The 25,336-nt window shown below is 32.7% G+C and overlaps 1 protein-coding gene across 1 annotated transcript in view; it reads left to right on the forward strand.

Annotated features, from left to right (window-relative positions):
• LOC127724922 (E3 ubiquitin-protein ligase rnf213-alpha-like) overlaps positions 1 to 25,336 on the forward strand; it is a 162,369-nt gene that overhangs the window by 15,676 nt on the left and 121,357 nt on the right. Inside the window, exons 9-20 of the mRNA XM_052231925.1 lie at positions 566 to 733; positions 2,496 to 2,657; positions 4,739 to 5,363; positions 5,993 to 6,170; positions 9,074 to 9,213; positions 13,618 to 13,695; positions 14,525 to 14,631; positions 15,273 to 15,414; positions 16,294 to 16,492; positions 19,935 to 20,184; positions 20,829 to 20,975; positions 21,831 to 21,940. Of these exons, the coding sequence (XP_052087885.1) occupies positions 566 to 733; positions 2,496 to 2,657; positions 4,739 to 5,363; positions 5,993 to 6,170; positions 9,074 to 9,213; positions 13,618 to 13,695; positions 14,525 to 14,631; positions 15,273 to 15,414; positions 16,294 to 16,492; positions 19,935 to 20,184; positions 20,829 to 20,975; positions 21,831 to 21,940 (2,306 nt within the window). The remainder of the gene's footprint in view (positions 1 to 565; positions 734 to 2,495; positions 2,658 to 4,738; positions 5,364 to 5,992; positions 6,171 to 9,073; positions 9,214 to 13,617; positions 13,696 to 14,524; positions 14,632 to 15,272; positions 15,415 to 16,293; positions 16,493 to 19,934; positions 20,185 to 20,828; positions 20,976 to 21,830; positions 21,941 to 25,336) is intronic.

Consider the following 25,336-nt stretch of genomic DNA (forward strand, 5'->3'; position numbering starts at 1 on the left):
ATAAATCGTGCAGATGCTTAAATATTAAAGAAACACAATATTTAAAAGTAAAGTAATACATTTTTAAAGGTTAACAATGAGCAGAAGAATTGCCGGAAAACGATAAAGCAATCTATGTCAAATAAGTTAACCGTTACGTATTGCATCAAAACTCTCAGCACTCTACATCTAGGGAAAGTTACCGTTAAAAATGTCACATAATGAATTACCAAAAATATTTTTTTTATTATTTAATCACTTTGTGATTGCAGAACCTGCTGCATTGGCTTGTATGTGTGAACGTTATTCGATAACGTCAGGAACGATAACTCGTGGCGTAACGTCATTCGGTATTGTGTTACCTTAAACCCCAACTAGCCTGAGAGACTATATTATATTCCCCTATAGCTAGCTTGCCAGTAATATATGCATTCAGCAAATATGACGTTCACACTTTTTTCAGGCACACTTCATATTTTGTCAGCATTTTGACAGTGCTGAGTTCTAATGAGTCAGAATTTTCTGATCAGACACCTACTGCCTGTATTTGATAATGTAGTTATCATATTTATTCATTTTCTTATAGCTTGATACATGTCATGAATTAGAATGGTTGAAAATTGTGGACGAATCCCAAGGATCTGTGGAAGTTACCTCCCTTGTGCAAGCTGAATCTATCAACTTAAATGGCACATATCATATTGGATTTGACAAGACAGGAGATGCAATTCAAAGAAAAGGACAGAATCAGCTGGTGCATCATTATTTTCTTAGGTCAATCAACAATATGTTGATGTCTTTTTTTAATACACAACTTCCAATAATTTTATATAAATGAATGGTATTATGATACAACAACTCTTGAAGTGTGGCTATATTGCAATCACCTTGTCCATCTTATAGTCAGTCCCTTTGTCAAACTAATACTATCATCACCTATTTTCTCAGAAATTATGAAACAGAATGACTTCACATTTGGTCAGCAGTTTGAAAGTGAAGAGTATGAGTATTTTAAGGATCTGTCAGATACATAATTCCTATAGCCACTACAGTGAAACCTGTCTAAATCAAACTCTGCCTGGACTGTCAAATTTGTTTGGTTATGTCAGGTTTGATATTTGACCTGAAACCAAAGAATCATATTTTGATATGTAGAAATGGGTATCAGTCAGGGGACTTACTTAAATGAGTGATTTTCTAAATCACTGATTCAAGTAACATTATGTCCATAAAGGTTGGAAGTAAGAGTTGTCTTTCTTTAATATTCACCTATTTAAGTAGTACAAATTAATCACTAGACTAAGTGATTTAATTTTATTGTAGCTTTAAATATAGAATACTAATGATCCAGGGACTAATTATGTTGCTAAAATTATCAGAACCAACATCTGTGTTGATAGGATGACCGGGTGTTGTCAGGTGATGACCTTGTACTAAATCTAGGATAATGACATAAAAATCACTTGTTTAAGTATCATATATATCTCAATTTCCTTCAAAAAATCACTTCTTTAAGTATCATTATTTTAATAACCCCCACTAATTTCAACACCCCCGAACAGTGAAATTTGATCGCGAACAGTAGAATTTTATTACATAATCTATAAGATGAAACCTTGAATTTTACAGGAAAAATACTCCCACTGGTGGGAAAAATCTGTTAAGAAAGTATCAGTTCATTATGTAAAGCCATTTTTATAGCATTTTTTCAACTAAAATAGAATTTGCAGATAAATGATTGCATCAAAGGCATAAACCTTGCTGCTTAAAAGAAGCAAAAAGATCATTTTTTTCAATTTTACTAATGAAAAGATATTATCTAAACCTATGTGTTTAAAATTTTGGTAAAACTACAAAATCACAATTCGTGACAAAACTTCGAATTTGCTACTTCGATAAGTGATTTAAAAATCACTTATTTCAATAAGTCCCCTGACTGGGTATGCCCTGCATTGCTACATTGTAAATAAAAAGATATGAATAGTTCAATAAAAATGTTTAGAGAACAAAAATTGTATTTATTGACAACAAGGGTATATTTCCTGACGTTCAATAGCACTTGAAGAAAGCTCTCCTTATTCAAGTCCAATTTCCAATCCTGGAAATTTGGTTTATTTCATTGATACAGTTGCCTTCAGCTTCAAGATAATGTTGCTAGATTGTTATCGACAATGTCCACATCGTAATCTTTTAGCTGATTTTCAAGTTCACTTGTCGTAACTAAATCATCTGGATTTCCGCATAGCTGTTCCTCTAATGGGGTCCATACAAGGAAGTCTTCATAATGAAACAAGATGTTTCACTAATTTAGCTGGGTCTATAAACTTTTTATTTTGTTCCAAAGACAATTCTTTACAAGCTGTTAGAATAGAAATTGTGATGGTGTGGCATTTTAGTGTTTCTTTTTTAGTACAGCATGCACTGTTTTTTCTGTTCTGAATTATCATGATTTCCCTCAGCTAAATCGAAAGTTAGAAGGGGAAAACAATAATTTTATTGACCATTTTACATTATAGCAATTATCTGATGTACTAGAATTAAGAGTGACAGAGAAAAAGGAAGGAAAGACACTTAAACGAGAGTACAACTATGAAAAGTTACATGATCTACAGTCAAGACTGATGTTAGTAGCTGGTAAAGCTGAGATGGGAAAAGATGATGTGGACAGATTTATTTTGGTAATGGTTTGATGATCATTGATGAGAAGGAATTTACTGTAATCTGGTAATGGTGAAAATCAATATTGCAAGACATGCAGTTTTATTAAATGGTCATATATGCCTGCCCTGACCATTGTTTTAAATGAGAGTCAACCAAAAATATCATTGACATGAATTTAAATATAAATTTTCTTAAATGATGAAAATATTGTTTTAGATTTTCATTTTGAAATGACCAGGAGGTTGTCTTTTTATAGTTTAGATTCATGAGGTTTTAAGTCAGCCGCAGCATACGTTAGTATCCACCAGACTACTCTACTAGCCTGTACCAGTAGAAGATGTTGGTTCACATGACTTATTTAAAGTCTTCATTATAAAGTTAATCATGTTAAAATAAAACTTTGTGGTAAATTACCCTAGTTAAGAACAAGGTTTTATTGTGTATCCAACTAGAAAATAGTTATCCTCGTGTGATGTGTTTTCGTACTAATAACAATTTTCACTGCTGACGGTTTTGACTGTTGAGTTTTTATTCAGGTGTTTACTCAAATTTTAAAAGCATGTTCTGTCGAATGTTTTTAGATATCTAGATTTTTTGTCAAGGCTTACTACGATTTGTTACTGTTTCCGATTACTTTGTGATTTTTCATATGTCATATGTTTTCGTATGAATTAAAAATTGGATCAGTACACGAACAGGAAATTACTATAATTTCCAGAAATGAGTATTTTCTGAAGTCTTGGTTCTGGTGATCGCTTGAATCATAAAAAAAGTTATTTAATACTTTTCAGTTCTAAAAAAAACTAGTAAATAGTTTTAGGTTGGTATTTCATATGCTGAAATTGAAACATTGTGATTTATTTCAGATTGGCACTGGGTTTCTACAAAGGACATTATTTTTTATGCCCCCGCCGTAGAGGAGGGGGCATTAAGTTTTACCCTTGTCCGTCTGTACATACGTACGTACATAGGTTTCCGGTTCTCTAACTTCAGTTTGCCTCAACAAAATGTTATGAAACTTATACACAATGTTTATTACCACAAATACAGATCAAGTTTGAATTTTGGTGGGGTCTATTTAACCATTCTGGAGTTATGCCCCTTTATAAATGGAAAAAAATGCAAAATTTTTAGTTTCCGTTCTCTTACTTAAGTTGCCTCAACCAAATGTTATGAAACTTATACACAATGCTTTTTACCACAAAACACATATCAAGTTGAATTTTGGTGGCGTCACATTAATCATTATCGAGTTATGCCCCTTTATAAATCGAAAAATTGCAGAATTTTTAGTTTCCGTTCTGTAACTTCAGTTTGCCCGAACCAAACATTATGAAACCTTGACACAATACTTATTACCACAAAACTGAGATCAAGTACAAATTTGGGTACCGTCACTTTTATTGTTTTTGAGTTATGTCCCTTTATAATGTTGTATGCAAGCCGGGGCATCATCTGTGTCCATGGGGACACATTCTCCATTTATTTGAAAATGAAATGCACGTTTTCAAAATATGGGATTAAATGTAAAAAGTTAAGACTGTTTTCATCTTTGTGTATCAAGGATTTATAAAAAGAATTGTCAATAGAATATTGAATAAATGGATTTTGAACAACCATTTTATTTAAGAACTATGATAATTCTAACTCGCTGGTTTGTAATAAAAATGACAATAAAAACACATGACAGTCACATGTCTTGAAGATCTTGTGTCTGACAGGCAGAAAATATAGCTATACTCATGTAACCCCTCAGAATTTTTCTCAACAACTATTCTAGTGAAGCATATTTTTTACATTAAATAAAAATGGCTGAACAGATAAGTTTAATTTAATAAGTCCTTACGTCTTTAAAAGCGACTTTGAATATGTCATACATTTGTCACGTTGTAGTGTTGTTGTTGTTCCAAATAAAGAGACCAAAAAACACGCCACAATGTATGCATGCGGAGTCGAAACCGACAAAATGTGGTTGATACGAAAACATATGACACGATGATACCTCCAAAAGTTAAAAAAAAAATGTCTGCCACTATACTAATATAATGATGTTTTCCCTCTTTACTGGAGTTTAACATATTTTTTTTTAATTCTCCAGATTTTGGATTCAGTGGTCAGATTATGTAATGTATACATCAAGCTGTTGTCCTCAGGCTGTGTACTGTTTTCAAAGTTCAAAGTCAAATTTAGATGTGACCCAGGAAGTGTTGCATGTGCTTTTGTCAGTTTTGGTGAAGGGGATGTCAAACGCACCATTAGAGGAAAAACAGATGCAGTGAACAAAGATGTCAGCTTTTTCATACCAAAAATTGCTAAGTTTTTAGAGCAGTGCCATGAAAGATGGTTGGAATTTATTGACCTGAAAAGGGAAGACTATTATATTTTAAATTACTTTAGTATAGAACAAATGGTGATTCTTCAACAGGAACTTGTGAAAATAGGCTTTGAAGGTGAACCATCAAATCTGATTTATCCTTTGCTGTCTAATATAAAACATGAATGTACAAGAGATGACCTTATTGAGGCAATGAAGGAGGCACAAGATGAATTGGAAGACATGGATATAGATGAAGCTGAGGAGTTTGAGGAAGAGGTTTCTATGGAGGAGGAGGACAATGAGGCAGTTACAGGGAGGTTTATACTACAGCTGATGGAAGCTGGATATTCTGAAGGTCTTGCAAGGGAGGCACTGAAAACTGTTGCTCCAGATCAGATTGATGAAGGTATGTAAATGAACAAATCACCCTTTGTCCATCTGTCTGTCTGTCTTTCCTTCTGTCCATCAGTCAGTCTGACAAATCAGTTTTTCAGTTTTTTCCTTCATTCTTGAAGATATTGATTTGCTATTTGGTATATAGTTTTATCATATCAAGTTTGAAGTTTGTTCTGGTCTGATGATTTTGTGCCGAGTAATGGTTTGCGGACTTCACCATGTTCAGGCAAGTAATCAGTTTTCTGCACTATTTTTGTCATGCTTGAAGATATTGATTAAAAAATTTTATATAGTTTTATATGACAAATTATAGATCAAGTTAGAAATTTTGTTCAGTATGGAGGATTTTTTTTTCCAGAGTTATGGTTCTTGGAAATATAAAATTCAGTCAAATAATCAGTTTTCTGCACTTTTTGTTGTTTTTATACTTGAAGATATTGATTAGATATTTGGTTTATACTTTTACCATGAAAAGTTATAGATCAAGTTAGCCTTTTGTTCCAGCACAATGCATCTTTAACCAGTAGGGGATTATGTGTTGCTATCAATACTCTCAGAATACTTGTTGTGGTAAAAAAAAACACTTATAAATAAGTTTGCTGACATTTTGACAACCTTTTGTTATGTACTTAATTATAGGTATAGCATGGTGTATAGAGCATGATGAAGAAGCCATTGAATTTGAGACATCAGCAACAGATGGAAAATCAGAACAAAACGAGGATAAAACATTCAGTGGCTGGAGCACTGGAAATGATTCATTGGCTACAGTTAGAACAAGGCTATTGGAAACTATTGGTGTTGGTGCTACTCAAGGGTAATAGTTTTAGAATTAAGCAATTTAAGTTTGATATGTATTTTATCTCTCTTTCAATATTTCTAGCTCAAAAGATATTTTTTAAATATTTTTTTTCTTTTATACACCTGTTTTATTTAAGGGCATACGATACAGTTTTGATCCCATGATGAAATTTTGATGAAAATTTGCAAATAGGGTATTTTTCACCTGATTAAATCAAATGTGTAATAAAAAATTTACCTTCATTTGCTACTTGTTGAGTAACATGAGGTCTAAATTTCAGATATTTGCTCAAAATTCAGATTTGCATGATTTGTGGACATATTTTTTCTTCCGACAGAAATGCATAGCGTTTTTGTTTTAAAATATAAACACAAGCTGTTTTTTGTTATATTATTTGTAATTTCTGTATATATCCAATAAATTTATGAATTTTTTCCCAGAAATTACTAGAATTTATCAAATGTTCATGAATGTAGAGAAAAAACGTCATTTTTTGCTGTATATTTATCAAATTTAAAAAAAAATGCATTATTGACTTTTTCATGAAAATTGGTACAAATAATCTTCATATGTGATCAAACTGAATGTTATTTTAAAAAAGAGGGGTCCGTGAACTTGTTTTCAAGTTAAACCAGTTTGAATGATAAAAATCAGTCGAAAAATGCATCTTTTACGATATATCACAGTTTGACGTCTTGAAAACAACATTTTACGTTAGCAACGTCATTACCTTCCCTGTAACTGTATCGTATGCCCTTAAAGAAAGGACATATCATGGTATACAGATGTCCATCTGTTTGTACATTGTCAACACTTCAGACAATAATGCTTTTAACACTTTTCATGAAACTTTGGTGAAATGCTTATTTCTATTGATTTGAGCTTAGTCTCGATTTTTATAAATTTTGGATTTTACATTTTAGAGTTGTGGGATTTTATTCATAAAAAGGGGGAATTTTCCTGTTTCTGACTATAATTCAAAAATGCTTAAAGCAATTTTCATGAAATTTTGGTAAATTGTTGACATAAGTTGTCTTTTGATATTTTTAAATTTTTTATTTTGTGTTTTTGAGTATTTTAATTGACTTTATACATGTACATAAAAAAGGTGAATTTTCCAGTTTTCTGACAATACACGCTTTGAGCAGTCTTTATGAAACTTTGGAGATGTGTACATCTATTGAAATAAGCTTTCTTTTCTTTTTAATATAAATTTCTGATATGACCATGTGATGACATTGCTGAGTTATGGAACTTTTATTCTTTCAAAATTGTGGAATAAAAGAATGATGGGTATATCATGCCATTACTGCCCAGCTCTTTATTTTGTCATGCATGCTCCTTAAATTGGCCTTAGTGTTTTTTGTCTTTGATATGCATGGCTTCCAAAACAGTCATATATTCCGGACATTTATAAATTGTTCAGCTGGGAAAAACATGAAACTACTGTTAGTTTTCATAGGTTTTTTAAGAAACTTTTACTGCATGTTTTAGTCGTATATTTCTCAGCGAAGAAACAGTGTGGCATGTTTTCAGATATTTGATAGTTCTTTTAACCATTTACATAAGACATATCTTTCAAGTCATGTACAACTATTTGAATTTTTTGTCACATTTCTATTGTGCAGGGGTATAATTAGTAAGTAAGAGCTCATGATACATTTTTAATGCCCCTGCCGTAGCGGAGGTGACATTATAAGTTATCAACGTTCATATCCGTAGATATGGATATTTTAACACCCTAAAGTATCCAAGTACACCCTGAGGCACACGCCGGAGGGTGTACAGGATACTAAATGGTGTTAATATATCCATATCTATGGATATAAAGGTAGGTCTTAGTCTAAATCTTGCGATTTTTAGAGAAATTAGACCATGAAGTTTAACGTGAAAGCACTGTTTTTTCATTTTTTAAATATCTTTTATTGAAATTTGGGAATTTGACATATTTTTAACGTGGTGTAGGGTACTACTACCTTTGGTAGAACCCTACAGGTAGACAAATAAAAGACGTTTTAATCTAGAGTCAGAGAAACTGAAATGGGTCGAAATTGGTGCTCAATGTTGTGAGAGTTACATCATAGACTGTGTGACGTCAATGTGGGTCATTTGCATAGCTAGGTCAGCAGTCCAATTCATTAACAATGTGGCAGCATAGTGATGTATTTACTAAAATGAGTACAAATAATCAACATTCTAAGATAAAATCGTTAGTGGATTAATTATCTAATTATACAGACATCATGGATAATCTACAGAATTCAATATTTCATAAGGAACAACCATGGAACTAAGGAAAACGTGTGTGAAGTTCCCCCGATGTAAGGGGTAGCAACAATCGCGGATATTGGTTAGCAACACCATGGGGCTATGGGTATTGTAACGACATGCGTTAACCAATAAAAATCCTAGAAATATACTAAGCCAGGGATAATAAGTTTTACCCTTGTCTCGTCCTTCCAGTCCTTACCCCCCCAAAATTGGTTTCCATTCTTTAACTTTAGTTTGCCTCAACCAAATGTTATGAAACTTATACACAATGCTTATAACCACAAAATACTGATCAAGTTTGTAATCTGGTGGCGTCACTTTGACTGTTTTTTGAGTAATGCCCCTTTATCAATGGAAAAAATTGCTATATCTGTCGTCTCCATCTTTAACTTTAATTTCCCTCAACTAAATATTAAAACTTATACACAATGCTACCAATTACAAAATGTGGTAATCAATGTGAATCCTGCATCTGTTTATGGAGATTGACTCATATATATTTACAAGCAGGAGCATATGTGGGCCATAGCCACATTATCCATTTATTTTTTTCTTTGTCAGGTGTTCATGTATAAATCCACAACAACAACAAAAAGTGGCTAGAGATTTTTAGGAAGGATATTTGACCATAAGTATTTTCATTTCAGACTAGATAGTTCAGTAGATGTATTGATAGAAAACCTAGAGAAATTATGGGAAAATTTTGTTGGATCAATATCCTCTAGTGTGTCAGACTATCTCAGTGTAGAACATCTAGCTCTTATTTTGAGAAAAGTTGCAGATAAAGGTAATATATATCTTCGATTGTGTCAGTCTTCAGTAATGTGTGTCAGACTATCTTCCAGTGGAGAACATCTAGCCATTACAGTAGGGATATTTAATAAGAAAGATTGTTGATAAAGATTAATAGATCCCAAAATTGTTCAGAGTATCCCTCAGTATGCTAAGACTATCCTCCAGTGTCATAAATTTTAAAGTAAAAAGATGTGATATGGTTGCCGTTGAGTCAACTATCCAACAGAAACCAAATGTTTTGGATGTTAGCAATTACTGCAGATTCATTTATCTTGTGGGTACCCATACAGAAAAAATGATAGGATGGCCAACTGCATTACTCAACTGGCCGCCAGTTGAACAAACAGTTGAGGGCTAGCTGGCCATCAGTTGAGCAAATAGTTGAGGGCCAGTTGAGGGCTACCTGGATTTTTGCCATGCAAATTAGGTAGCCCTTTTTAATAATTTCTGATATTATAAATAAAATGTCATTCAAACTAGTTTTACAGTGACGCTAGTGTATCAAACTTGTATTCTGTCACTTCAAATTTGTTAAAATCGAAAGTATTATCGCAGAATTGTGCAGAATGCAAACCAGGTAATAAAAAAATGGCGGCCATGATTTTACAAATTCCCAAACTATTATAAAACACTTCACATCAAATAAATCAAACTTATTTTGGTAATTTTATATGACAAAATATATCTACTAAATGATAAAACTTGTATTTATTTACAATTAGAGTTAAGTGGTTTATTTGTTGAGCAGTTCTGATAGTTTTTCAGTCAGACGCTACCAAAATCCGTAAATCTCGGGAAGTCTCGCGGAGTCTGAGATTTTATCAATTTTATACTGAAAAGCGTATCAGATTCATTTCCCGTTAGATATACTGTTCCCAGCTAGAAGACATCTTTGCTTGCCATGTGCATGCTCAAGCCCAGTTAAAATTTTAAATGTTTGAGGTTGTTTAGGGTATTTTGACAGTGTGATCCCTTTGAAATTTGCCCCTAATAATAACTGTTAATTACCTAAATCATGAATATTTGATATATCTTATAATAAAAAAAATACTGTTTGTTTTTTTTAATTTATCTTTATGTTATAAGTTATAGTTAAGGGATCATAGATTTATTCTTACGAGCAAGCTCTGAGCATGCTCGGAGGATGCTCGGAGCTTTTTAAGTAGGCTCTTCTCAGAAGTTTATGTGACAATAATTATCATGATCCATCAAGATGTCAATCAAATCTATAGCACTTTTATAATAAGGAAAGTAGAGCATTATAGAGGAAGCTCCATTAACATCTGTGTAAACATCTGGTCTATTCAAACAAATCTTGCATTAATTTTACAAAACTATAAAATAGATGAGAAATTCTTCAATATTACTGTACAATGCTTGGTATCGAGTCTTCACAGAAAGAAAATGATTTTAAAACATTTTCTTAATAATTATCATTCTTTTTCAATACACATGATACAAAAAAACACTCAAATTTTATATTTGAAACATAAATATATTTTAAATTTATACTATATGAAATGAAATATATAAGTCATCAAAGACACAAACTATGGTTATTGATTTATAACCATACTACCAAAACATAGTACATTCAGTTTCATGCGAAAAAGGGTTGATCTTTTTTTATATTCCATTTAATTTGACAGTTGTTTGAAATTAACCCTCCACTTCATTGCAGAAAAGTTTTTTTGAGTCGTAAATATGTTTCTTGGGTGTTTCAAAGCAATAAAAATATACTATATTCTACAGGGAAAAAAGGGGGAGAGAATTTGGTTAACTTCTGGTGATGTTTACTTTCTTATATGCACTGAAAAGTTATGCTATATTTTCACTGTAGTACAGGACATTTTTTTATGTCAAGTATTTCTTTATTTAAAACATAAATAAATTCTGCACATTTTTTTTGAAATATAATAATCATGACAATTAAACAAAGACTTATAGAGGGAAAATAATTTTACTCATGCCAAGTATTTCTTTATTTAAAACAAAGCTAAATCTGCACAATTAAAAAAAAAGCCAAGTAAAGAGAGACATACTAGAGGGAAAACAATGGTGGTATTTCCCCCTCAAACCAGGCTTCCACTAATGAATTACAACTTTTCTTAAAGTAGCAATAATTTTCTATAAAAGAACTTAGTTTGCTATTTAAAAAAAACATATTACCATTGTTTAGTTAGGGGCATTACTTAAACAAGTAATTTTCAAAATTACCTATACAAGTTATGTTGAAAACGAGGCTGTTTCAAATATTACTTCTATATCATGAATAAGTAACTTCTGTTAATATTATTTTTATAGGTGTCCATTCATACAGGTTTTACTAGCTTAAACAAATTTTCACAGACATCTGGTTATTTTCCCCATGAAATATACTGGTAAAACTATTTAAATCCTCAACAAGCACTAATTGCTTTTCTGATGCCACACTTCTTGGTCAAAGATTGGCCTCTTGGGGCTATTAAAATATCATTTCCCCTTAAAATCTTAGAGATAGACAGTTATAACTAGATATGGAACCTTTAATTAAGACTTGAAGTTATTTATAATTTGAATCTTAATCAAAAGCAATTACATATATTCCTTAAATAATTGTAAGTACTAAGTTTTTTGAAGTTGTATAAAATAATTTATTAAAGTAATATTTTTGTCATTATTTTTTAAAGTAACTTCTCTATACTCATTTAAAATTGGATAAATACTTAATTTTATTTAATGAAATGATATAAAATTCTTAAAAACTACATTTAGTCCATGCTTTATTTGACATTTAAAATAACTATTGAGTTATTAAATAATTTTTAAAAACAAAAAATACTTATAAAAGTGACTAAAAAAAATTACTTGTTTAGTATCGCCACCTGACTGTTGTTTGTGTCTTGATAACTTTCATGTAGCATATTATATAATATAAACTATTTTTAAATCATATCTAATTATAAAATTTGAGAATTTTTTTATTATAAAAAAAGGAATGATTATTAAATATAATAAGAAAACATTTAAATGACTTTTACTTTTTGTGGAGACTTGAGATTTCTTTCCAAGCATTACACAGCACTGTTGAAGAATTTCTAATCTATTTTATAGTTTTGTAAAATTTCATGCAAAATGTATTTGAATAGACCAGATGTTTACACAGGTGTTTATGGAGCTTCCTCTATAATGCTCTACTTTCCTTATCATAGAAGTGGTGTAGATTTGATTAACATCTTAATGGATCATGATAATTATTGTCACATTAACTGCTGAGAAGAGCCTACTTAAAAAGCTCCGAGCAACCTCAGAGCATGCTCGGAGCTTGCTCGTAAGAATAAATCTATGATCCCTAAGTTAAAATACAGAAAAATGTATAAAAAGATGTGCTTCCCTTGATTTGGCCTCAAACTCTGTGTACATTTATAATAGTACTTCCTGTCTACTTGCATTATACACAGAGATAAATGGAAACCAGATGGCACATAACATTTATATCACCAGCTCATATTTCTAATTGCTCAACTTTTGCTCAACTATATGAAAAGTTAAACCAAAGATCAATTGCTCAACTTTTCCTCAACTTAATGACCAGCTTCAGTTGAGGGCCAGTTGAGTGACATCTATCAAACATACAGTGCTTGGCCAGGTTTGAGTTGAGCTAAGATGCTCAACTATTTTGCTTAAAACAGCTAGCCCTCAACTGTCCGCCACATGGCCCTCAACTGGCCCTCAACTTTTTTTTCTGTAGGGGTACCAAATTTCGTTGATTGTGTAAAATTTGCATTTGTGTGGATACTTGAATTCATGGTTTTGCCAAAATCTGCAAATAAAAATATAGAAAATTTGTCATTTGGTGAATACCTAAATTTGTGGTTCACTTTTACCAACAAAATCCATGAAAATTGGTATCCAACAAATAATAATAAATCCTCAGTATAAGACTATTCTCCAGTAAGTCAGTCTATCTCAGTATAGAATATCTGTCTCTCTTCTTGAGGGAAATTTGTTGTAAATTAAAATTATGTAGACACCACTTTATTTTTACAAACAATGAAAAAAATAAAATAAGCAGATGTGCTTAAGAGCTAGTTCATGGAAAAAACATTTACAGTAATTTTCTTACAGAGTGTTAAATGATATACTGAAAACCAACTTATTTTCGCAAGTGATTTATTTTTGCAACTTTCACTAGTAGAAATAATGCGAAAATAAATTGTCCAGAATATGGAAACTTCGATGGTTCCTTATTCAAATAAATTTGAAAATCGGGATATTAAATCTCTGCGAAAAAGGGATAGAACGCACTTAACTCGAAATAAAGTATCTGTGAATATAAGTTGGTTTACAGTATAACCGGGTACAAGTTACAAATATGAAATGATTTTGATTCTAATGGTTTTATTTTATTTTTCAGAAACCATGTCTGTTGAAAGATCCTTCGCAGTATGTGGTTGTAAAGAAGGAATTGCTAATTTGATTGTCTGTTCACAAAGTATGTTCAACATTACAAGCTTTAATTAATGTGTTGTACTAGTTTTGTTTATTTTCACTGCAGCTATGAAACTGTAAAAATAGATTTTATAATGACAACCTCAAAAACATGATAGAACAGCTTTCCTAATATCAAAAAATTGGTGAATTCTAGCTCACATTTTGTGTGGAAAAAAAATCCTTGAACATGCTACCAAGATAAGTCATTTTACATATTTGATTGGATTCAGAAAATGGTTAATAAGTTATAACCTAATGGAACAGGTTTAATATCTATTATATTCCTTACAAACATTATTTGATGGTAAATAAGAGTGAGTTTGATTGTCTCGACTTTCTTCCCTTTGTCCAATTCAGGAATTTTAATTAAACCTGCACTCAGTAATTTATCCTGAAATATTATGATTGGAAGTTAAAATTTTCTTTGCAAAAAAAAAATGAAAGCAGATAAAAACAAACAAATATTTGGTGAATTTAGTGTTGGTACTGGTTATTAACTCACATGGCCTAAAAGGTGATGTGAGCCTATACCATCAATTGGTGTCTGTGAGGTCATCCTTAGTGTATTGGCCATCGTCACTCATAATTTATTTTCAAAGATCATTTCCTCTGAAACTATTGAACCGATTTGAAGGAAAATGGGATGAATTATCTAGGATATTTAGTATAAATTTTGTGGCTCAAATTCAAACAAAAGGCATTAATTGTCTCCTATCTTGAAAACTTTATAGAGAGATAAATCTACCTACCTGCTTATTTCAACAAAATAATCAGATTTATTCTTAAGGAGTTATCTGGGCGTCATTTTTTAATCTTGTTATATCTTGCAGGTGAGATGTACAACACAGTATTAACCCTGTACAGTACAGAAGATGATTCTCCATTACCACTGTCAGATGAAGTCTTACTCTGTACACCGAATACAAGTCTTGATATGGTATTTATTGCTATAGTCCTTAAAGAAAACAAATTGTAAAAACTATCTTCTAAAAAGACTGAACTTTTTTGGTGTCTTGGTACTTTTAAAGCTGGTCACAAGAGGTCACAATTTCGATCTCTGACCAGGTTAATTCAAAGACTTAAAATTTGTCTTTGCTGCATGCTGCATTATAGGCATCTGACATTTAGGAATGAGAGCAAAAACTGATTTATAGTTTCAAGAGTTAGAATAATGTGACAGGGTAAGATGACAAATCTTCCTGTGTAAACTGATTCTTTGTGAAGTGACACCATGAGAATTTGATTTAATGTAGTGGTCTAGTACAAAGCAGGGTTCATATTCATATTTCATTAAAATGTTCTCTCCTTATATCCATGTTATATTTGCTACTGAACTGATACATTCAATTCATTGTCAGATTTCAAAAACTAAATTTCTTTTAAGTGGTCTGTATATGATTCTGGAACCAGGTTCAGTATACATGATAATTAAGGCTTGTGAAGCCTTATGACCCAAAATACAAGTTCCACAAGAAACCCTTAACACATGTTTAAGTGTCTCAGATTAAGGTAACATGTAATTGTGTCTACATATTTTAAAGGATGTTTGTTATTGCTTATGATTTTCATGTTTTCTAGCTTGAAATATTCTGGAGAAGATCATTATTTGGAGATAGTGGTAAAATATATTGTTTAGTTTATGCAGATCTACTAGATTATGAAGTGAGTGACAAAGGAGAGAAATTACTTGAGAAGCACATGAAAAATGCACAAAATAGAGGTAAAGATTTTCACATATTTTAACTATTGCACAACACAAGTAGAGGTAGAAATACTCAACTATGCGAGCTATTAGTCTTTTCGTTATTTGATGGGGTGGACAGGGGGTCCCTGATTCCCACTTGACTACCAGAAACTCCCAATTTCCTCCTCCCTTACTTCTAGACAAAAATCTTTCCAAAAATGTTTCCAAGAATAAACCTTTTTTATGCCCCGTTTATGGGCATTATGTTTTCTGGTCCATCCATTCTTTCGTTCGTTCGTCCATCTATCTGTCCCGCTTCAGGTTAAAGTTTTCAGGTCAAAGTTTTTGGTCGAGGAAGTTTTTGATGAAGTTGAAGTACAATCAACTTGAAACTTAGTACACAGGTTCCCTATGGTATGATCTTTCTAATTTTAATGCCAAATTAGAGATTTTACCTCATTTTCACAGTCCACTGAACATAGAAGATCATAGTGCTGATAGGGCATCTGTGTACTATGGACACATTCTTGTTTTATAGTCCTACTCTTTCCCACTTCCTATGTTCCCTTACCCTTGTCCACCCATCTTATATAGACTATATATATATTAATTCTCAGTTTGCAATTAATAATTCTGCATTCAACTTTTCATTATAAAATCTTAATCTACTGCAGAGAAAGATTAAGAAGATTCCTACAAAAACGTTTGCAAACCAAATCTAAATTGAAATAGCCACAATCTAAGACCACCCTATGTGGGTAATTAAAAAAGATTGTCATGCCATTAAAAAATCTATTCATTGTCATATTTAGGGTTAATAATTCATATCATATACATATATAGCTGTATATATATTTGGTATTTTAGCTGCTGATTCATTTTTAAAACTGGAGATTATGTTTTTCTTGTTTTCAGCGATACAGTTCAAGTTAGTGGTGGTTTGCAGTCGAGAGAATGAATACAAATCCAGAATGGTAGCAGCATTAGACAAATATCGTAGACCACAAATGTCATTTGGTGGAGAAAAACATGTAAAGACTTATCTATCTAAAAGATTTCTGGTAGATAAGCCAATCAGTGGGATAGAAACTGCATCATCTGTTGATTTTGATAGGTAATTGTATTTTTGTCTTGCTTGACGAATTTAAAAAACGAGACATAGGTATGCTGTTTCCGGCGGCTGCGGCAGCGGCGTCAACAATGTATTAGTTTGTGATTAGGTCTAGTTTATGGCGAACCACTAGTGGTAAGTCAAAGATATTTGGTATGCAGTTGTATTAGTATTGGCACATCTCATTACCATGGAGATTATTTGCCCCCGCCCCCTCAGTTATGGTCTATTGACTTTGAAATTTTTGCTTAATTTTCATGTATTAGTTTGTGATTAGGTCAGTTTATGGGCAACCACTAGTGGTGAATTAATGATAATTGGTATGCAGTTGTATAAGCATTGGCATATCTCATTTCCATGGAGATTATTTGGCCCCGCCCCCTCAGCATACTTGCCAACCTCTGACAATGAAAAATCATGTCATGACATGACATGACATGTCAAAAAGCGTGTGAAAAGGCATGACGTAGATGCAGACTTTTTAATATGAACAATGTTCATAATTTCACATTATATGCAAATTCGTTAATATAAAAAACAATATTCAACTGTAAACTTTTATTGTATTCAACAGTGGTCTGTTTTGCTGCTTTTAAAGCAACACCACTAGGCACATAGTCAAAACACCTGCTGGTTTTGTTACATTTACTTGATAACAAGGCACACAATATATCATTGTCGAGTTCTGATCAGAATTCAGTGTAAATTTCTTTATAATTGAAAATGATCTCTCACAGTCAGAATTGATATTTGGCTGAACTAAAATAGCTTCATGAAGCTTTGAAAGAGTGTCATAATGTTTTTTTGCCATCTAAAATGTCATCTATGATCTCTGTCATTGCTCCCAACAAACTATACAATATATGTTGGTATTGCCTTGTCAAAAATGGGTAGTTCATCAGAAGACAGCTAATACTACATGAGAACTGATCCAACAGTTCCGTGATATTTCCATCCCCAATGGCCTGTGGAAATCTGTTGGCTACATTTGAAACTGAAAAAGAAAAATATTTTATAATTGTTAAATGCTTAATCAAATAGCTATGTATTTTAGCTCTCCTCTCATATGTATTGTTATGATTGCAACATAGAGTGCACAATGCGTTACTCATCCCTCTATGATTTAAACTCGAACTCCCAAATATAATTTATAAATCTTGAATCTTGGTACGTACAAATCGTTTTTGCTTAGAAATCGGCTCTTTAGACGACGGTACAGGTCCTGAAAGCTACCTCTTTCTGTGGACATTTCCCCTAAGTGAATTTGAAAGAAAGAAAGTCCCAAAATCGTAAAAACTAATCACAAACTACTTACCTTAAGAGCTTTTGCTGTTCGTCCATATAGAAAAATAAACAATGGCCACCAAACAATTACTTCGAAATTTCGGTATTTATCGTGTTATAATGAAAAAACCTGAGAATCGCGATATCACTTACAACCAAAAAATCAAAACAACGAAAAAGCGTGTAATTGCGTGTAAAGTGGTGAAAAGCGTGTACACGCCATGTGATAAAATCCTCGCGTGTAAACCGTTGAAAAAGCGTTTATTACACGCGAATATCATGTCAGTTGGCAACTATGCCCCTCAGTCATGCTCTATTGACTTTGAAACTTTTGCTTAATTTCATGTATTAGTTTGTGATTCGGTCGGTTTATGGGGAACCACTAGTTATAGGTCAATGATATTTGGTATGCAGTTGTATTAGCATTGGCACATCTCATTACCATGGAGATTATTTGACCCGCCCTCTCAGTTATGGTTAATTGACTTTGAAATTTTGCTTAGTTTACATGTATTAGTTTGTGTTTAGGTTTGTTTAAAGGGAACTACTTATGATAAGTCAATGGTATTTGGTATGCAGTTGTTTTAGCATTGGCACATCTCATTTCCATGGAGATTGTTTAGCCATGTACCTTCAGTCATGGTTCATTGACTTTGAAAATTTGCAAAACTTACATTTTAAAGTGTTGCTATTTTAATTTCAACATTTGCATTATCGAAATTACAAAAAAGCGAGACATATCTCTGTGATAACAGTTTATTAGGAAACTTTTTTTATCCCATGCAATGATAAGTATGGCAGAATATAGATTTAACTCTGTCAGTGTGTCTGTTCTTCTATCGTAAGGGAACGTCCGGTCAGAATGGGGACGTTAAATCCAATGCCTCGTGTAAAGAAAGTGCCACGCTCTTTGCACGTTAAGAACCCTTGTAACAACTCTTTGAGGGGTCTGTAGGTGGCCTGTTGCAAGGCAAAATTTCTGTCCCTATCCATTATACCCTCATTTTCCAGTGGCAGTCCAAATTTCCCTGACCATCATCCTGGATGGCCTCTATTATTACTAGACCTACCTATTGTATTTATTGTTAACTTGTTCTTGTCCTAAAGATGCATGAAATATTTGCCACTGGACGTTAAGCAACCAACAATCAATCAATCTATCGTAAGGGATTCACTATTATTTCAGACAAGAATAAAGCCTTAATACAAATGCTTGCCACCATATACTGTAATACAAATCATAAAGTCATTGTTGATACTTCAATTTTACTTGAGACTATAACCTGTTGCCAATTACAAGCATAGACTATCCATGGCCAGAAATCGACAATGATGAAAATCATTGACAGTGATTAGATTTTTTCATTTTTATGCCCCCGCCGTAGCGGAAGGGGCATTAAGTTTTACCCTTGTCCGTCTGTATGTATGTACGTCCGTACATCCGTCCGTACATACGTCCCAAAATTGGTTTCCGTTCTCTAACTTGAGTTTGCCTCAACCAAATGTTATGAAACTTATACACAATGCTTATTACCACTAAATACAGATCAAGTTTGAATTTTGGTAGCATCGCTTTAACAATTCTAGAGTTATACCCCTTTATAAATGGAAAAATTGCAAAATATTTAGTTTCCGTTCTCTAACTTAAGTTTGCCTCAACCAAATGTTATGAAACTTATACACAATACTTATTACCATTAAACACAGATCAAGTTTGAATTTTGGTGGTGTCACTTAAATGGTTCTAGAGTTATGCCCCGTTTTAATGGAAAAATTGCTAAATTTTTAGTTGCCGTTCTCTAACTTAAGTTTGCCTCAACCAAATGTTGTGACACTTAATATACACAATGCTTATTACCCCAAGATACAGATCAAGTTTGAATTTTGGTGGTGTCACTCAAACTGTTCTAGAGTAATGCCCCTTTATAAATGGAAAAATTGCAAAATTTTTAGTTCCGTTCTCTAACTTAAGTTTGCCTCAACCAAATATTATGAGACTTACACACAATGCTTATTACCATAAAACTCAGATCAAGCTATAATTTGGGTAGCGTCACTATTACCGTTCTTCAGTTATGTTCCTTTATGACTATATAATATGCAAGCGGGGGCATCATATGTGTCCACGTGTGGACACAATCCACATTTTTTTTTTCTTCAGATCAAGTGTTCGTGTGGTAAAATCATGGAGAGCTGGAGTGGGTAAAAGTTTGTTCAAGAGAAACATGGTTACTGCTTTAAAGGAGAATCAACTTAATGTAAATGCTGACGAGGATAAACATGCTGCAGTGTCCATACCACTATATGACAGAACTATAGTTGTTGATGAAGTATTGGAGGTCTTACTGGAACATACCAACCCTCCACACATCAGAAAACCTAGGATATTCCATTTTGATATTTCTCATGAGGTTTGTTGTTTTGAACATAAATGTTTGAAATTCTTACTTAGAAGGTAAACAGGAATTAAAAAAAAAAATATCTTGAAGTTTGTATTATGGTAAAACAAAATTAATTTTCATAAAATTTTTGCTTTACGAAAACAGTCATGTGTTTATATGCTTTATACAAGAACAAAACAACTTAGGGTTTATTTGAAAATTTAAAAAGATTTAAAATTAGGGGAGATAAACTCAAAAGATTTTATTTTTATAGTACTTTAAACTGTGCATTTACTTATTTTTTGTTTTTTTTGTTGTTTTGTTTGGTGTTGTTGGGGAGGGTGGTCAGAGAATGTTCATTAAAAGTTTTTATAACCAAATTGTGGTTATTTTTTTGGAAATTCTTCTTACATTAATGAATCAAAGGACATATGAGTTAATTTGAAAAAGACCACAGAAAAAGAGAACACAATATAGACAAAAAGAAGTATCCTGTGGTCAACAAAATCTAGGAAAATGTATTTCAATTTCATTGATTTTATGTTGAATAATGTCTGACAAATATTGTATTTAGGTTGATTTATGTTTAGTGGAAAATATATCTCATAGTTATTTATTACATGGTGGTAGACAGGTCGAAGGTTCATGCAAATCAAACAATTATTTGCTTGTAGGTACAAGAGGGTGTAGATGCTTTCCTGTTCCAGTTGTTAGTGTTGGGATGTCTGAGTCATACTTCAGGAAACGTATGGCGTAGATCTGATATGGACTATTACATTATAGAGTCGATGCCTCTTCTAGCAAGGGATTCAGATACACAGGTATTAACAAAACATTATGTCATAAAAATCCATGACTCAACTGGCTAGGCTTTCTTACTACAAACATTATTGTATCATAACATTCATGCTTCTGCTGGCTAGGCATTTAAATACACAGTTACATAATATAGTAATTAGCTAGTGTATCACAGAACTTATGCCTACTTTGGCAATACTCTCAGATTACATAATTTTAATTTTTTGCACTTTTTATTAGTTTATCAGTTTTTGTTTTAGACTTAGGAGTTTAAATGTTCCTTTGGTATCTTTTGCCTCTCTTTTTTTATGCCCCCGCAACTGAAAGTTATTCCCCTGCAACTGAAAGTTGAGGGGCATATTGTTTTACCATTGTCCATCTGTTTCCGTCCCATTATAGGTATATAGCTATTCCACACAACTCCTCCTACGGTTTGAATGTTAGGAAGTTTTCACTTTGCTGGCTGTTTGTACATTTATTGAGGGTGTGCATGTGGTCAGGGTTTTGATTTTTATTGATATTTTCTCTTTTGGGAGATAGTTGAACTTTTTCATTTTTGGAGTACCAGGTATATACTTGCATAAGAGGTGCATAGCGTTTCTGGATAACTCCTCCTACAATGAACCATAGACCTATGTGCTCCTTTGCTCATCTTTGTATATTTTAAAATGACACTTTGCATCTGCGGGGGCATCATTTGTGTCTTCCTGGCACAATAATATCTCAAAGAAAGTCCTTCATTGACTTTGTTATAATACAGTTACTTAGGAGTGGAGTACGGGGGCATCACTTAGTCTAGTTTATAATCGAGATAAGTTTGATATATTTTGAAATTCCTAGTTTTACAGCTATATTTATTTATTTAATGCCTTTTTTAGGTTGGAAAGTTAAAATGTATGCACCGTTGTTTAGACATCTTTCCAGATGTTTTATGCAGGTCACCAAAAGAAAGCCTTGATATTTTTTATGAGAATTTTCCTGATGGTAAGTGTTGTCAGACAAAAGTATTTTGTATACCATGACACAATATGTGAGATGAGGGATTATGAATATGCAAGTGTCTACCCCCCTCACCTCACTGGATTGTTAGAGCGCCAAGAGTCTTGTTTTGCACTGAAATTGAATAAATTTCAGACTGTATGATTATTTTCAACCGCATTTTCGAAGGAAATATCGGTTATTAAAATGGTGATGTACGGCGGGCGGCTGGGCAGATCTACGGGCGGCTGCCAAACAGTGTCAGCACAATAACATGAACACGCTTTAACAAATTTTTTTCAAATTCAAATATGTTGTTTCCTGGGACTTCATGAAGGTCTAGTTCAATTTTCTAGATATTAGTATATCTCCTTTGTGAGTTATCGCCATTTTTAATATCCAAAAGTTGAATTTTCAAATATTTTACTCTTGTTATCTTTTTTATGACTAAGCATAATGTCTTATCTCACAATAAAAATTGGAGTGACAGATTTATTTGAAAATTATCTATTTCCTAAGTGGTAATGATAATAAGCTATATTATTAGACATTTTGAAGTTAATTACATTATTAATTATTAATTAGATCTGGGTTATATCTTAGCATATAATATCATTGGAGTGACAGATTTATTTGAAAATTTTCTGTTTCCTGATAAGATCTGTAGGACTGTATATATTAAGTTTGAAATTTACTAGTAGGACTGTATAAATGAAATTTGAAATTTACTGTTCATTATTAGACATTTTGTAGATAATTAAGTCTCCCTAAACCATATATATTCTTACCCCCACCCCCTTTCAATTTGAGAATGTGCTTTCATCTTGTAAACGGTTGAGATCCCCACCCCTAAACCATATATATTATTGTATGGGACAATAAAACAAATCAAATGAAATATTTGGGGAGTCCCCGGGTTCACCCCCACCCCCCTACTTTTTGAAAACTTGTAAACAGTCAAGATCCCAACTCTGAAACCATATATATTCTTGTATGTGACAACAAAACAAATCAAATGAAATAAAAGGCGAGTCCCCTGGGGTCACCCCCACCCCCTCCTGTTTGAGAACTTGTAAACGGTCGAGATCCCCACCCCTAAACCATATATATTCTTGTACGGGACAATAACACAAATCAAATGAAATATAGGGGAAGTCCATGGGGGTCACCCCCATCCCCCTTTTTTTTTGAAAACTTTGTAAACGGTCAAGATCCCCACCCTGAAACCATATATATTTTTGTATGGGACAATAAAACAAATTCTAATGAAATAAAAGGCGAGTCCCCTGGGGTCACCCAACCCCATCCTGTTTAAGAACTTGTAAACCGTCGAGATCCCCGTCCCTAAACCATATATATTCTTGAATGGGACAATAAAACAAATCAAATGATATATAGGGGAAGTTCATGGGGGTCACCCCCACCCCCCTTCTTTTTGATAACTTGTAAACAGTCGAGATCCCCACCCCTAAACCATATATATTCTTGTTTGGGACAATAAAACAAATCAATTGAAATTGAGGGGGGGAGTCCCCTGGGGTCACCCCCACCTCCCTTTTTTTTGGAAAACTTGTAAACGGTCAAGATCCACACCCTGAAACTATATATATTCTTGTATGGGACAATAAAACAAATCAAATAAAAAATAAAAGGTGAGTCCCCTGGGGTCACCCCACCCCCTCCTGTTTGAGAACTTGTAAATGGTCGAGATCCCCACCCCTAAACCATATATATTCTTGTATGCAATAAAACAAATCAAATGAAATATAGGGGAACCCTACTGAAAATGAGTACGGGATTCCACTGGATTTCCAGTGAAATTACACTGGTATTCAGTGGAAAAAAATATTCCGATGGAATCCCATTAGAATTTCATCCAAAACATCTGGAATATTTTTCACACTGTAATTCCAATGGAAAATCAGTGAAATTTCCAATGAAACTTCCAAAGATTTTCCAATTAATTTCCAGTGGAATATTATTGTTTATATTTCAGTGGAGTTTTGATTTAATGCAAATATTCCAGTGGAATTTTGGACTTAGAAATTTAAAGGAATATATACTTCTAATTTAAATTTTTCAAATAATTAAGTGCATGATTATTATATAAAGGATTTAATTTGTAGCATATAATTTGCTGGCCTGATAAGAAATTAAATATTATAATCATGATAATATATGGGATGTAATGAATATTTCTTAAACCTACATATATACATGTATATGAAACATTTGTTCAAAAAATGTTACATGGTTAAATGTAATATGAAATCACTTGCCTAGTAACAAATTGAAAATAATCATTTGGTCTGAAAGACCCTCCCCCCCCCCCCCCCCCTCATATAAAATAAGTAAAATGGTAGCTCCTCAGATGTAGGGTGAATATAATGCATCACCATATAGCCTATGAGTATGACACATTGAAAGGATACATTTTAACTATTAAGAAATAAAATTAAATGTGCAATAATCAGATAATATAAATAAAGAAATGAATATTTTATATCAAATTGGGTTGAGAATAAGATTCTGGTTGATTTAACGAACAAAAACAATTAAGATTCTTTTTGAAAAATGTGCATGGCTCTTAAAAGGGCCGTTTTAAACAGATCTGTTGCAGAAATTATCTTCAGACTGTACGAATTGTTAGGATAACTCCGTTTTTTTCTTCAAGTGACCGTACTGGCAACTGCCCTGCACTACAGTCTACATGTATACAATAATATAATTATTTCTCCTTTGACTTCATCATGTTCATTAACTGTTACTGGTCTACTGTTCTTTTGAGAAAAGTAAAGTGAACGGCTTTCATTTTCTACATTGTTCTATAAACTGTTTCGGTATCTTAACTTTGTCCGTGTGATGAATTTTTCATCATTTTCATGTCCTGAACTCGGCACTGGAACTCGGGTCATATAAGTTAATCTATAGAAACATTTCACATATAATCCGCTCCAATCAATTGTACGCTAAATGTCAGTGTTTTGGCATAATTTGAGCAGAAAATTCGTGAAACTGTAGTCTATAATGTTGTTTTTCAACACACATGTTTACATTCATGGAGGCTGCCATTTTTTTCTACCAGACTATATATATAACCGCTGATTTGATTGGATAACTCTATTTCCGGGATTTCCGATCGGCCAATCAGATAGTCGTTATCATTAATACACGGAATGTGTTCAAATTTGAAACTAAAAATATTGTACGAGTATGTATCCTGTCCAGCATTGTCCAGCTGTGGTTACATTAATCATGTTAATAATAATTAATACTCAACAAACTTCGATAAATAAAGAGATAGACAAAAGAGATAGACATTAAAGGCAGAACATTTAGGTATGACATTAGCTGTTGAACCAAGAATTTACGATGAGACGATGTGCTGATGTAGGGCAGACGTACA

Source organism: Mytilus californianus, unplaced genomic scaffold (assembly GCF_021869535.1).
Source record: "Mytilus californianus isolate M0D057914Y unplaced genomic scaffold, xbMytCali1.0.p SCAF_14, whole genome shotgun sequence".
NCBI lineage: Eukaryota > Metazoa > Mollusca > Bivalvia > Mytilida > Mytilidae > Mytilus > Mytilus californianus.